A 14899-nucleotide genomic window follows, 5' to 3' on the forward strand; every position below is an offset into this window, starting at 1 on the left:
TTAGCATACATAAGGGCAGCGTTTGAGAGAGCCGTTTTTCTAAAAACTAAAAGCTGAATCCCATATTCAATTCAATCTCGTTCAAGAAAAAACCAAAGGGTTATAAAAAAGTTTATAATTTATTCAAAAAGATCTGTATAATTGTGTATAAGTGTGTGTATTTTGATGCTGGGAAGCATGCGTGAATAAGTACATGCTGAGATTCCGATCGATACGAATGAAGCCGATGGCTGGCGAGCAGTGATTACGTTAGGTTCGAGTTACGTACGAGTTCTTAGGTCTATCCGAAAAGCTTAGCCTACACGAATTAGAAACGATAGTTACGAGTTTAAGGCAACGCAGGTCGTTTAAAGCAGTTCAGGGTGACTGAAGTGGAGAGCCGAGGGAGCTGCGGCCGCTGCTAGGAGAAGTATTCTTAAAGTTTAAGGCCATTCAGTTTGTGGGCCGTCGTGTGCAGATCCCATTCGTGCTGCTGCAGGGCCTCGAACGAGGCTTCCAGACTGAGATTCGCCTCGCTAACCAGATTCTGCAGCTTGATGAGCTTGATGGACTTGTGGACGTCCCAGTTGATGAACTCCAAGGCTCCGAGACAGCGATTGGGGGTGCTCTGAGGAAAGCAAGTTTTACATGTTTTTAGCAAGAGTCACAAATTAAAAATGTATACCAAACAAGAAAGAAAGCTAACTTTGGCCAGCCAAAGTTTGTATACCCTTGCAGGTAACAATTAAAATATATCATAACTAAGCCAAAAATGCATTAATTTCGATTCGGAAAGCAGTTTAGTGTTAGTTTTTATTAATTTAAAAAAACTGCATACCAAATTAAAAATTTTAAGAAATCAAAATTTTTGGTCATTTTTGCTAATTTTAATGATGTAACCCCTTATGAAATTTCGCAAAAATGGCCAAAAAATCGATTTCTTCCGGACACGTCTAGAAAGATTCGCATGTTAATGCTGATCAAGAATATATATGGTTTATGGGGTCGGAAATGATTCCTTGACTTAGAAAAATATTATTTTGTATTATAAAATCTGATTTTTTATATTAAAAAACTTGTTGATTTTTTTTTAAATTAAAAATATCATAACTCGGCCAAAAGAGCATTAATTTTAAATCGGAAAACTGTTCTGTGCAAGATTTTCTACAGTTAATAAATCTGCATACTTCATTTAAAAATTTTGAAAATTCAATTTTTTATCAAAATCAAAAATTTTAATGATGTAACCCCTTATCAAATTTTCAAAAATGGCAAAAAAAATCGATTTCTTCCTGAAATATCTAGAAAGATTCCCCTGTTGATGCTGATAAAGAATATATATACTTTATAGGGTCGGAAACGTGTCCTTCACTGCGTTGCAAACTTCTGACTGAAATTATAATACCCTGCAAGGGTATAAAAATTGAGCTGGTATGACTACAAAATTATGTATACAATATTTTTTGAAGGACTTTTCAGAAACAAGATACATTTTTATAAACAATTTTTAATTATTAATTGGTTTTCAACATTTACTTTTCCATTTTAATAAACAAACAAAATTAATATAATTTGTATATAAAATTGAGTAATAACTCTAATTTGTAATTTAAAAATAAAAATAAATAAATATTGATTGAAAATAATTTTTCAATTATATTTTTTATTATTAATTTAAAATTACAAATAAAGGTTATTACTCAACTTTTATTTAATATAATAAAACAATAATTATATTTTTTGTATTAAAAAAGAATATTAAAAACGGAAAAGGATTATAAAGTGAAAACATACGAACCGAAAAAACATGAAAAAATGATGATTCATAATTTTTATAATAAAAATTATATTTAATTTCTTATTGGAAAATAATTTATTTTAATTTTTAATCACGGACCGTAATTATTATAAGTTTAAAAATAAAAAGTAATCTTTAATGATTATTATTTAAAAAAAAAATTTCTTTTTTTTATTTAATTTTTTTTTGCTTAAAATAAAAAAAATATATTTTTTAAGCTATTAAATAAAAATAAAATTATAACTATTAATTGTAAGCAAATTATTTTATAATGAATAAATAATCATAGGCATTGATTTTTATTTTTTCACTTGTAATAATTACGGTCCCTTATAAAAATTAACGTATTTTTTTTTGTTTTTCAAATAAGAAATTAACTATTAAATTTTTATAATAAAATTATATTTGTTACGATCGCTGGTTTTTAATCTTCATTATTTTAATATAGATTGTGTGTAGACTTACGTCCTTTCCCAGCACTTTCACCATGATGCGGACTTCATCGGAATCAACGCCCCGCTCGCAGCCCTTGGGCTTCTTGTCGGAGAACTCCAACAGGTCCTCGCAGCTCACCGAATTCGAGTCCGCCAGACGAGCGGCTGTGGCTGCAAAATACTCTGCTTCCGTTTGCGGCTTCGCTGGAGCTCCTCCGCCAGCTTGGCTGGTGCTCGGACTCGAGTCCGCCATTGAGTTGCGATTCATGGCCAGATTGACGGAGGCGCGTACCTTTTTGAACAATGCGTTTCCCGCCAGCTCATTGTCCACGCTGGAGAAGCGACGACTCGCCTCCTCGGCGACAGCTTCGGCCAGGGGCTGTGTCTCCTGATTGGGCGCCACCTCTGGCTCCAATGCACTGCAACTGCTTGCCGCAGTGGATGTTTTGCGACTGCTCTCCATGTCCAGGTTGCGCAGCTCATCGTCGTTTACATACAGACCCGAGATCTGGGTGGCCTCGAACTCGACATCCTTGCCCTTGTGGTAGTGCTCCTTTTGAATGGAAAAATTGTAGAAGCCGTCGGTCACATCTGGTGATTGTAGAATGCCCTCCTTGCTGGAATCCGCCTCCAAAATGGACTCGAACTGCAGGGATGCGGTGTCCGTGAGCCCGGCAGCATCTGCCGGCGCAAGCTTGTCCAGGTTCTGGTAGGTGTGCGAGGGTTCACTGCCCACAGCCGGCATATTTGCGTACTCCCGTTCCGGGGGACGCGACGGGCGTCGCATGCTACTGGGTCGTACTGCGGCCACCACCTCGATGGCGCGACCTGGTTGCGGCTGTTGGGAGCAGGAAGAGGAAGAGGAGTCAATGCTCTTTCCCGTCTCCTCTCCAAAGTCCGCCAGCTTGCTAAGAGTTCGCTGCAGGCCGTTGGCCGGTATAATCAGCGGATACTTGCGCACATGTCGTTTGGTGCTGTTCTTCACCTGCTTCTTGCCCTCGCGCGGCGGCAGGGGAATGGGATTGGGCGACTCCGGCTCAGGAAGTGGCTGTTGTGGTTCTTGCGGCTCCGACTGCTGAGGTGCGTCCGGAAACTTGTAGCTGCCGTGGGTCATGTAGCTGGGACTTTCGCAGGCCTCCAGCGAATTGGAGTTCTCGTCGTTGTGGCGACTCAAGGTGGCGGCCAGTTCCGCCTTGCGCACCCGCTGGGCGGCGCCTCGCGTGGGCAAGGTCATGGGCCGCTGCGACTGGTGCAGGCTCTGCAGGTCGAACTCGTCAGTGTCCAGGTGGCGGAGCAGCGTGGCTGCCGGACTGGGTCCGATGTCCAGCAGGGCCTTGCGCTCGATCAGGCTGTTGTAGGCCTCCAGTCCCTCCTTGCCTATCAGCGACTGCAACGGGGCGCCGGAGGAGAAATAAAGTGAAGGGAAATGAAATTGTACAAAATGAAAACGGCGGATGGGAAGGACGAAACAAATACGAAATAATCAGGGGCAGATAATAAATACAAAAGCAGTAAGAAAGTTTCCCTTATCAGTCCCAAAAGCAGCACCCACCATTGAAATTCAGAATTAGGTTTCCTTTATTAAATCCCTTTAAATATGCACAACATTTTCTTAGGTTTTTGATTACCAATTTTAACTCGTTTGTTTTTTGGTTCTTGGAATGCAAACTCTTCTCGATTTTCGCCACTTCAAATAGGTGTTGTTATCTTAGTTTGAATTTAGTTTAGTTTGGATGTTAGTTCTTTTAGTTCCTTAGTTTTTGGGGCTTGTTTCTTGTATAATACTTGAGTAAATTTTGGTTTTCAATTAGCTTTTTAATGTTCTCTGGGTTGAAACGCTTCGAACGTATAGTTTAGAATATCATTTTCCGTAATGCTTATACTTGTATACATAGAATTAGGTTTAGATTTAAGTAGGTGTATATATATAATCTGTATATCGTAATTTCAATTTGAGTTTATCCATAAATGCATAGAATGCGAAAATCTTTTAGTATAAGTATATTCTTTATAGTATAATATATATATTCTTAGTGAGGTTATCAAAAAATGTTTCGACACTTTGCGGCCGTCGGCAATTCGATTTGAGTTAATTTTTAGTTTTAGCTTTTGTTTGGTTAAGTTTTTTGGGTTTTTTAATGTTAGGTTTGGGGCTTTTAGGTCTTAGGTTTACGTTTTTTAGGTTAGTAGGCAAATACTCTTCAATCTCAAATCTTATCAGATAATCCATAGGGTTCGGTTCGACACTCTAGCTGAAGTGAGAGCTTAAATGCTTATCTTGGTTTCGGTATCGTTTGGTTTCATGTTTCACTTTAGCTTCACCCTAGCCTCGGGCTCAATAATAAAAATGCAAGCGTCTCAGGATATGGCAGATAATCCATTTGCATATGTACGGGATTCTTGATCCGACGACGAATGTTGTCTTCTGATGTGTGTGGACAAGTTCTGAGGATTGTCAACTGTTGTGGGTGTGTGTCTGTGTCTGTCTCTGTCTGTCCTTGTAGTTTCTTCAAAGGCTTTAGAATAACAAGATGAGTAACGCCGTTCTTCTTTTTGTACTAGGATTTATCTGGCTCTAGAGCTGGATTTAGGCTTTCTTGAAGATTTTGTTCAAAAGCAAGCTAACATTGTAGAGCTTTCATATGTCAATTCAAATGTATTGGCGTTTAGCATCTTGTTCTTATACAGTCTTTAGGTTCCTTGTGTCTGTGTGTGACTTATAATTACCGCCATGGTAATGGCCAATAGGAAATACCCTGTCTAGTTGGAGTCCCCCTAATAAGTGTGTGGTGTTTGTGTTGACATACTGTTTTCGACAAGCTACGAGTTCTTCTGGGTTTATATTTCTGTATTAAAAAATTCTTGAACATTCTATATTCCGTTTGTGGAAGCCATTATCTCTTTGTTATCTTTGTAATATTTCCTTTTAAAGTTTGTATTTGAATTTCTAGTTGTATATGATTTGTAGGCTACTGAGTGGAGTGAGTATTTCCTGTTTGAGAGTTGCAGATAAAATTTCAGACATAGTTCCGCTTTAAGTTTCGATTCTAATTGGTATTGCGTTTCGTAGAACGATAAAGTCGAAACACGTTTTTAAACTAGTCTTTGAAAAACAATGCATTTTAGAGCTTGAAATAAATTGATTTTCAGTGATTCGATTCGATGTATAAACAAATTTTTGATCTAGTATGCCAATTCTGCCTTCTTGCTCGGTTTTTAAGTGACAGTTGAAAATAATCGATGTTTGACAAGTGAACATCGATGTTGGCCGATTTTGTTGAAACATCGATTGTATCGAATAAACATCGATGTTTGTTCCAGCACTACTTTCAGCCATTGAAATCCAGAATACCAAATTCCAGAGTTTCGGGATTCCTAAACGAGCACAAATTATAATATAAAATAATAAATCAAAATTTTCAACTCTTTACTAAACTTTTTCGATTAAATCGACTCTGAAAATGTATATCGATCGCTCAATTTAAAAATCAATTTATCAACTATAGAATCGATTTTATTTACAGCTCTAATTCCTATTATGCAAAATTTAATCGAATTAAAAACAGAAACCCAATCAAAGAGAGTTCATAATGATGATGAGGAGCTATGAGCTATTAAGTGGATGAATGGATTTTGGAAGCTATGCAGCTGATCGTCTGCACATCATTATTATCTGTTCTGAGAGGTCTTCGGTGTTTTTCCTATAAGGCACACACTCTCATCTCGTTTCAAAAAATGCAAATCCAAAAAATATATATAATCTATTCGCTGTAAATACTTCTACAATTTACTCTTCGACGTCCAACAGACTCCTCCTCCGCTCAAACACTCCTTTCCCTCTCTCAAACACACACAGACACTAGCTAGCACAAACACAGCCCCGCCACGGTGGAGCGTCCATTCCTGGCCATGGTATTCCGGGTCAAATTCCTATCTCTCCGCCACACTCTTTGGGTCGTCCTGCCTTCCGATCATCCTCTAATCGGACATCACATTGCCGAACAGTAAATTGAGAACGTATTTCAGCATTTTCCTTAGTTATGGAGCCGGACTAGGCGGGATTCGCGGTGCTACGAACTCGCGCCGGAACTGAAACTCATCGCCACTCTCGGTGCTGGAAGAGGAGGAGCTATCGCTGGACCTTCTGGCTGCCACAGCTCCTCCAGCCGCGCCGGCACTGATAATCACGGCCGTGGCAAGCTGTTGCTGATGGTGCTGAGGCTGCTGCTGGTGCTGCATCTGCCGCCAGTGCATCTCGTGCTGCTTCACCGCCGAGGCGTGTATTTTCTCCGGCCAGTGGAACTCCGTGGGGCGCTTTGGCTTTGCCATTTTGCCAGTCGGCGTCAGCAGGGAGCCCATGGAGAGCTGGCGCTGCTTAAGCTCCTCGGGCGAACTGCCCACAAAATTGGTGGACGTGGGACTCTTTCCCGTCAGCCGGCTTATGTCGAACTCGTGCAGGGCGGCTCCACCACTCATGGGCCGCTGCAAGGCCGTGCCACCGTCCGGCCTGTAGGTGGCCTGCTGTACAGCCGACGAGGCTGCCGAAGATGAACCCGATCCGGAGCCGGGCATTTCGGCGCCGTTCAAGATGTAGCTCGGCTTCTGAGTGGTGCTCAGATAACTGGCGTGCGCCATGTTGTAGTTGTTGCCCGGTCCGCGTCCCCCGAAGTCGTAGATCCGCTCGTCGTATTGGAACTGCTCGTAGCCACCGCCCGGCACGCCACCCCCTCCGCGGTGGAAGCTGCGACGCTGCCCGCCGAGATTGTAGTGCGGCGCCGACTTGATGCTCGAGTTGGAGCCATAGATCTGGCGAGGTGAAATAACGGCCTCGCGCTCGTCATGGCAGGCGGACTGCACCTGGCGGTTCAATCCCGCTCGGCGGCGCCTGCCCAACGAGGCATTCGAGCTGGCCGCCACCCTGGCCCGGATATCGCACTCGGAGCGGGCCAGACTGGGCTTGACTGGCTCCTCGCCGCTGGAGGAACTCGAGTCCAGGGTCATGGGATTGTAGCTCAGTCGCCGCAGGGTTCGCGCTCGAATGGAACGGGGCTTATAGGAGGCGGAGCGCCGTGGCAGAGGCGCCTGATGCTCCAGCCTCACCTGCCGCTGGATCACACCGCGCTCCCGCTGTGGCTCCGAGAGAACCGGCGAGATGGGGTGGAAGCTCTCGTTGAAGGAGGTCGAGCGTTGGCGGTATCCCTTGGATCCCATGTACACCGAGCCGCTGCTGGCATTCAATCCCGACTTGATGGGCGAAGCGCTTGCTAGCATCTGCTTGGTGGCTCCGTTTCCAAATCTCTCGTACGCCAACTCATCCTTGAGACTGGTATAGCCGCCCGTCATGACCACAGGCGGGGCGCTGAACAGGGCCTCGCCCTTGAGGGGGAAGTGGAAGCTCTCCTGGGGACTGTAGCTGGACTTTTGGCTGCTGCGGCGCGACAGCGAGATGTTGGTATCCCGCGAGGCGAACCCCGTGTCCGGGGTGCTTGAGCGCTTGTCCTCCATGGGCTTGGGATCCGCAGGAGCGGGGGCGCTCAGCTGCGCCTGGTTGTGCATGTACTGCAGATGCTTGTCCAGGTGACTGGTGGCCGCATTGAAATCAAACATGGTCTGGACCCCGTTGCTGTAGCTGTAAACGGCCGACTTGAGGCTTCCCGTGGCACTGCTTATGCCGTCATCCAGGCTCACAAGCTGCGGCAGCTGGTCGTTGAGGATCGTGTCGTTGGAGTCACTCTTGTCCAGCTCCGTGTACGTGTGCATAAAGTCCAGATTGAGCGCCTTTAGGGTGTTTTCAATGTCCATGATGTTGTCGTCGATGCTCTTCTGCGGGTGCTCCTCCTCCGTAGCCCGCTCCCGTTCCAGGTTCAGCGGTCTGCTGAGGATCTCGCGCGATTTCTGGAACAGGAAGTCGGAGCTCTCCTTGTCGAAAATGGGCACACGCAGGTCCGTGCTGTTCTTGATCTCGCTCAGCGAGCGGAAACGCTGCACGATCCATCGATCGGATGAGGGTGGTAAACGAGAAAATAACCGAAAAAACGGAAAACGGAAAGGCCAAACGCAAACACAAAACGGGGGAAATGAGGGGGCAACGATGTACGAACAAGTAGGAGAAAGAGCAGAGTGTAGACAAAACTCGAGGATTAGAATCTGTCACGGCCAAGAATCGATGACCTAGTGCTACGGGAAAGCCAAGGGATCTAGCCAATGGAGTCGCTGCTCACCTGTATGTCGGGAATGCTCTGCAGCTCCTCCGTGAAGTTCTTCTTTTTGGAAAAGGGCGAGGCGTTGCCGTGGGTGGGTGTGTGGGCCGATCCGCTGGCACCGCCGCTTCCCATGGCTCCCGCCTTGTCCCCTCCGCTGCTGTTGCTCAAATGCGGAAACCTGAAGCTGAACTTGCGCTTGGGACTGTGGATGGCGGGCGTCTGGTCAGAGACCAGATCAATCATCGACCTAAAATGCGAAGGAAATCGGAGTCAACTTTATGTACTCGATCCAGGGTGGAGGCACTAGCTCACCTGGCGCTTATCTCGTTGGCAATCTCGATGGCGTGATTGAGAATCTTCTCATCCTTGACCGAAATGGGCTTCACGGTGCCCGAGGTCTTCTTCTTCGAGAGCGTCGGCAACAGTCCATGGCCGTGCTTACTGTTGCCATTGGTGTCGCCGCTCTTCTGGCCCAGTTTGGCCGACATTTCCGCAAACTCGTTCTTGCTGTTCACATGGTCGAACCCCGGCGACTTCGGCTGGCTTCCCGAGGCCCCGCTGATCGACCCGAACATGGAGTTAATCTCGTCCAGCAGCGACGGCCCAAAGTCCAGCTTGTCGGCCACCATCTCGTCATCCGATATCTCGTGGTACTCGTGCGGATCATCCGCCACACTCCGAGAGGCAGGGCGCCACCCTGCCTCGCTCGAGTGCAGGCTCTTGCCATCCCCCCCGTAGTTATTGTTGTGCAGGGCAAACTCCAGCTGTTCATCCTCCCCGCGGTTGAGGAAGAACGGATTGGTGGAGCCCCCCGTGGCGAAGTCGAAGGAGCTTTGGCCGTTGGTGGCTATCAGCTTGGGCGTGTGCTCGGCGGATGGAATGAAGGTAGGGTTCATGGAAGTGCCCATGGCACCGCCTCCGCCCTCTGGGAAGTAGCCACTGGCCGTTTGCAACGAATCCGGACTCGTGGGTGTCGGGGGGAGCAGGAGAGGCGTCTGCTCAATGTCCTCCGAGGGCTTGTAGGGCGTCACTATCTGCTTGGGCACGTGATTGTACTAGGGGGGAAGTAGATGAACAATTAGCAGGGAAATGTGAAGCTCTGTGGACCGGATACTCTTACATTCTGGGAGCTGCCGAGGAAGGCGATGTCGCCAAAGGTGGCACCGTCTATGCCCACGTGGCCGGTGTGCTTGAAGTCGTTCTGCGGCTTCGATATCATCTCCGTGCGCAGCTTGCGCTTGCTACTCCGGTGGTCACTCGCCCGGCTGAACGAGTCCCGGCTGGAGCTGGGCAAGCCTTCGAGGAAGGCCACCGTGTTGGAGGGGTTGAAGTAGCCCGTCTTTCCAGTGCTGAGCACTCCTTTCCAGAAGGGCGTGCCCGTGTTGCGGTCCAGGACACTGATAATGTCGCCCTGGCGGTACAGCAGGTGGTCTTTCTTGGGCTCCGCACAGTTGACCACCGCCTTGAGCTGCTCCGGCTTCATGTCGGGCAGCTGGTCATAGATCTCACCGAAACGCGGCCGCTTGGCGGCATCGTCCTGCCAGCACTTCATCATCAGGGTGTAGTACTCGCTGGGGCAGCAGTCGGGCTGCTCCAGACGCTGGTAGTTGGGCGAGTCGATGGCCTCTAGTATCTGGAGGCCGGTGAGCGCGGCCCAGGGCTGGAAGCCGTAGGAGAACATCTCCCACAGGCAGACGCCGTAGGCCCACACATCAGAGGCGTTGGTGAAGCGCAGGTAGTTGATGCACTCGGGCGCACACCACGCAATCGGCAGCTTAAGGTTCACATTGAAGTTTGTCTTGTAGTAGTCCTTGCCCACGCCCAGGGCCCGCGAGAGGCCAAAGTCCGAGATCTTAACCTTGTCCTTGCTGAACACTAGGATGTTCCGTGCCGCCAAGTCCCGATGGATCAGGCGCTTCTGCTCCAGATACCGCATTCCATTGCAGATCTGCAGGGCGAACTCGCAGAGAGTGGGTATGGTGAGGAAACTGACCCGCAGCCCGGAGTCCTTGAGGCACTCAAGCAGCGAGCGCAGGTGGGCCAGCTCGGTGACCAGCATGAGCGAGTCCGTGGCCAGGACGACACCGTACAGCCGCACGATGTTCTCGTGCTCGATGGAATGCATAATGGCCGCTTCCTTCAGGAACTCCATTGGATTCGACTGCATGCGCTCGCGGCAGAGGCACTTGATGGCCACTTGGATCTACAACAAAAAAAAAAAAAAAGGGATAAGTGGGCATTCATGAGGGAAAGGCTCTGAGAGGTCTCCTACGGACTCACCCTCTCGCTGCCATTGGTCCAGACGCCCTGCTGGACGATGCCGAACTCGCCTGTGCCCAGCTGCTTGTTCACGCTGATCGAGTCCGCCGGAATGATGTGCTTGTTGTTGGGCACCTTGCTCGGCGAACTGGCCCCGTTCTTGACGGCCAGCGATGTGCCTGCGGCGGCACCACTGCCATCGGCGGCCACTTGAGTCCCGCTTCCGGGAGCTTCCTCCCGCTTTACCATCGTGCCGGGCGCCTGCAGCAGACGCTTGATCTTGCTGAGGTAGCTGTGGGGGAAGTGCTTCTCGTAGAACTTGCGCAACCGCCGGATTTCCGGCCGCGACAGGCCGATGAAGCGCAAATCCTCGTCCGCCGCATACTTGAACTGCGCCGCGTTCGTTATTTTCAATTCGTTTCTGCGTGGGGAAAATTAAAAAAAAAAAAAAAAGGGGAAAAGTAGAAAAGTAGAGAAGAGCGGACGAGTGGCGGGCGGTTTCCGCTTTTTAGGTCACTCACTTGACGGCATTGTAGTACTGTTGCAGCTCGGACTCCGTGAGGAATTCGTATAAATCAATTTGTGGATACTCTGAAAGCAAGGAGAGGTACATGTATATATAAATAAACACATTAAGTATACTATATAAAAGCGAGACCACACAAAAAACAAATCCCGGGGCCCTTATCTTTGATGTTCTTTCTGGCGTCTGGCAGAGAATGCCGTGGCTGTGGGCTGTGGGATGTGGGAAGGGGCATCTCAATGGGAGTGTGGGAAAGGGGGAATACCCTAGGCAATAAATAACTTCTTTAACGATCGATCCGCCAACGCAGGCAGGCATCTCTGGCGGAGATTCTTTCGATCTTTTTATTTTCCAAAATTTTAAGAAAATAAAATAAGACACACACTCGCGCACACATGTGTACACCTCCTGCATACCTAAAAGTTGCCGTCCCACACAAACACACACACACGCGCAGGCAGGAGTACGTGAGCACATTGACACAAAACTCGGGGTTGTTGTTTTTGTTGTTTCTGCTGCTGCACCCGCATTTGTCATCCATTGTTTGTCCTCTTCGCTCCGCTTCGGAGTTGACACAGGGTACGGGAATACAGAGATTGCGGAGCTGATAGTGGCCCCGGGGTTTTGCATTTTGAGTCACCAATGCCGGATGCAAAATATCGCCTGGAATTTTCCGGCTCCGCCCCGGTCGGTGCATTAACGGCACTTTCCCGCAGGACTACGCTTGTCCTTGAATATGCAAAATAAAATCGATCGGCCAATACATACACTCAACACACACACAGACGCGCACGCACTGCACAGGAAAACAGCGAAAACTACGTTGCAGGAAAAGCCATTCTTAGCACGCTTTTCACTGGTTTTTCAATCGACACCGGTAAGTTCACTCATTGCGCAGTCTAATTAGGCAGTTTTCCGCCTATCAAGTGCATTTTTTCTGTCAAACTTACCCATTTTACTCTCGCCTGTGCGTCTGCATTGTATTTTGTTATTATTTTTACTCTGGGCTTCGTCGTCGATGTATTTGTCGTCCAATTTCGCAGTGTGGCCAGTGCTAATCTTTCCTAAAAATCTCAAAAGTGACATCTTCCAAAAAAATCCACATTTGACACACGAACCACACCTGATACTACAACCTCGGTCACAGATGAGAGTAACAGAGTTGTAACAGCATTTTCTGTTAATGAGAGCTTAACAGGCAAAATCGAATGTTCTGCACAATCGATTGTTTTCATGTAATCGAAGCCCCCATTCAAAATAATTTTATGCAAATTTTATGGTAAAAACATTTCTTATTTAAAGAAGTTTACAACAAATTTAACTTTGTTTTTAATTAACAACAATACATATTTACATATCTCTAAAATAAGCTATAAAATGTTTCCAGACTTCCCTGTTTAATAAATAAGACATTAAGGAATTAGAATAAATTTAAAGAAACCAAGAAAGAAAGCTAACTGGCAGTTTTCACAATTATATATTTTGTATTTTTAAAGGTTTAAAGTTACAGTCTACATTCACAGCTTTAGACTTTTGTGTACATCTGACGAACGATTCTATATGATAAAATCGTCCGATTTTCATAAAATTAAAACCGTATTTCTGAAATAATACAAAATCTTCATATCTCAAACTAGATAAAAACATGTCGAATTTTTTATTAATTGACTGATCGTTCCTATGTCAGCTATATAATTAATAATATACAAATAAAATTGAAATTCTGAAATACAAAATAACCATATCTATAACCATAGAGGAAAGTATGTTGAAAAACAGTAACAATTTTTTTCCCCATTGTTCCTACGGCATATATAAGATACATATGTATATAGTAATGAGAATAGTCAGAAAACTTTCTGCAAAGATTCAATTCCGATGGACATGGGCTAGACCGACTCGGCTGTTGATACTTGTCAATAATAAATAAACTTTATTGGTTCGGAACCGTCTCCTTCTCTACGTTGAAAATTGTTTACAAAAATTATAATTATAATACCCTGCCAGGGTATAAAAATGTTATTTTGTTTTAAACATTTTTTTTTTTTAATCACCGGTAAAATTGTCAATGTTGTTTCATTAAGCCCAGATCGGCACTCGGCAATACGAAATTACGGTAATTTAATTACCTATGTCATATAATCCAAGCAGTCTATGTCTAGCAGTGACTGCTTCGTGGTCGGCAACATAAGAACATAGCGGAGCGGGCAGTTCCCAACTGAAAACGGCTTGTCTGCGACTGCGACTGAGTTTTGGTTTTCTTTAGTTTTCAGAAAATCGCGGTCAAACTATGAAAAACGGCTTTTCAAAGTCGTATGCCAGAGAAGATATAAGGGTTAAATGAAAGCTTAATCTTTTCAATATTTAAAAAGATCCACAAATGAGGACCTCAGGTGCTACCGTTATATTTTCTTTGAATCTTATTTTTGCTATAGTTTTGGGTCGGAGATATAAATGTTCCAGTATCGATTAAGTTTTCAACCTATAGCCGAGACTTTTACAAATCTCAATGAACAATTCTTTTATTCCTATATTGCCGGCTGGCCACAGCGTTAATCCAAATTAATCTTTATACCCTTGCAGGGTATTATAATTTCAGTCAGAAGTTTGCAACGCAGTGAAGGAGACCTTTCCGACCCTATAAAGTATATATATTATTGATCAGCATCAACAGCCGAGTCGATCTAACCATGTCCGTCTGTCCGTCTGTCCGTCCGTCTGTCCGTCCGTTTCTACGCAAACTAGTCCCTCAGTTTTAAAGCTATCTGAATGAAACTTTGCATATAGTCTACTATATACTCTCACTGCTATATATGTCGGAACGGGCCGGATCGGACGACTATATCATATAGCTGCCATACAAATGTTCGATAAATTTTTAGAAAAAAAATTATAACTTTGCTGTTTTTCAACATTTTTGCACCATTTTTTAGATATTGCCATTCTATATTATTCCAGAATTTTGGTAAAAATTTTATGAAAATCGGACGAATATATGATATAGCTGCCATAGGAACAGTCGAGAAATTAATAGAAAATAATTATAACTTCGTTGTTTTTCAACCTATTTTTATCTTCTATGAGATGTAAGCTAATTTTATTAGTTCAAAATTTTGGTATAAATTTCATGAAAATCGGACAACTATATCATATAGCTGCCATATAAACCGATCGGCAGAAGTAGAGAAAATGTAAAACTGGGAATGTAAAGCTGTAACTGTCAAACTCTCAACATAATAAGTATAGGTAAAATTTAATGAAATAATATCTGCAAGGGTATACAAACTTCGGCGTGCCGAATTTAGCTTCCTTTCTTGTTATCATTTTCATTCTTTCTTAACAAAAAAAAAACAAAAAAGAACAACAGAACAAACGATTGAAGCAATTTCCAGACAATTTTGTATACATTTGAATTATACAATTTGTGCGTTCATTTCAATTCTGAAAGCGGTTCTGTGTTAATTTGTATTATTTAATTAAGTTAATTAATTTTAAGATATAAAATTTTTGTTTTTAATTTTTGACATTTTTATTAAATTTTAGGGGGACAAAAATTAAGTGTTTTTTTTTTTCTTCCCGGCATGGCTAGAAAGACTCACCTGTTGAAGTTGGTCAATGGTCTTTAAATGGATTTTTTCCATATTCTTAATGTTAATTTTTTGAAAAGGCGGAGCTTAAAAATATGAGGTCTCAGTCGAAAAAA

At 44.7% G+C, this 14899-nt stretch overlaps 2 protein-coding genes across 2 annotated transcripts; both read right to left on the bottom strand.

The window, feature by feature from the left end:
- Positions 1–117: 117 nt before the first annotated feature.
- LOC108081008 (activated Cdc42 kinase-like) lies at positions 118–12299 on the bottom strand. The gene is made up of 8 exons (XM_017175944.2): positions 12147–12299; positions 11195–11264; positions 10695–11094; positions 9535–10617; positions 8727–9469; positions 8433–8661; positions 2243–3598; positions 118–607 (listed from the first exon to the last, which is right to left on the bottom strand). Exons 1-8 carry the CDS (start codon positions 12280–12282, stop codon positions 416–418), a joined length of 4209 nt encoding a protein of 1402 aa, XP_017031433.2. The 5' UTR covers positions 12283–12299; the 3' UTR covers positions 118–415.
- LOC138927984 (uncharacterized) lies at positions 3637–8155 on the bottom strand. The gene is made up of 2 exons (XM_070283854.1): positions 4385–8155; positions 3637–4143 (listed from the first exon to the last, which is right to left on the bottom strand). The coding sequence occupies exon 1, from the start codon at positions 8011–8013 to the stop codon at positions 6250–6252; it is 1764 nt and encodes a 587-aa protein (XP_070139955.1). The 5' UTR covers positions 8014–8155; the 3' UTR covers positions 3637–4143; positions 4385–6249.
- Positions 12300–14899: the final 2600 nt, after the last annotated feature.

The sequence above is a fragment of the Drosophila kikkawai genome, chromosome 2L (assembly GCF_030179895.1).
Source record: "Drosophila kikkawai strain 14028-0561.14 chromosome 2L, DkikHiC1v2, whole genome shotgun sequence".
NCBI classification, from domain to species: domain Eukaryota; kingdom Metazoa; phylum Arthropoda; class Insecta; order Diptera; family Drosophilidae; genus Drosophila; species Drosophila kikkawai.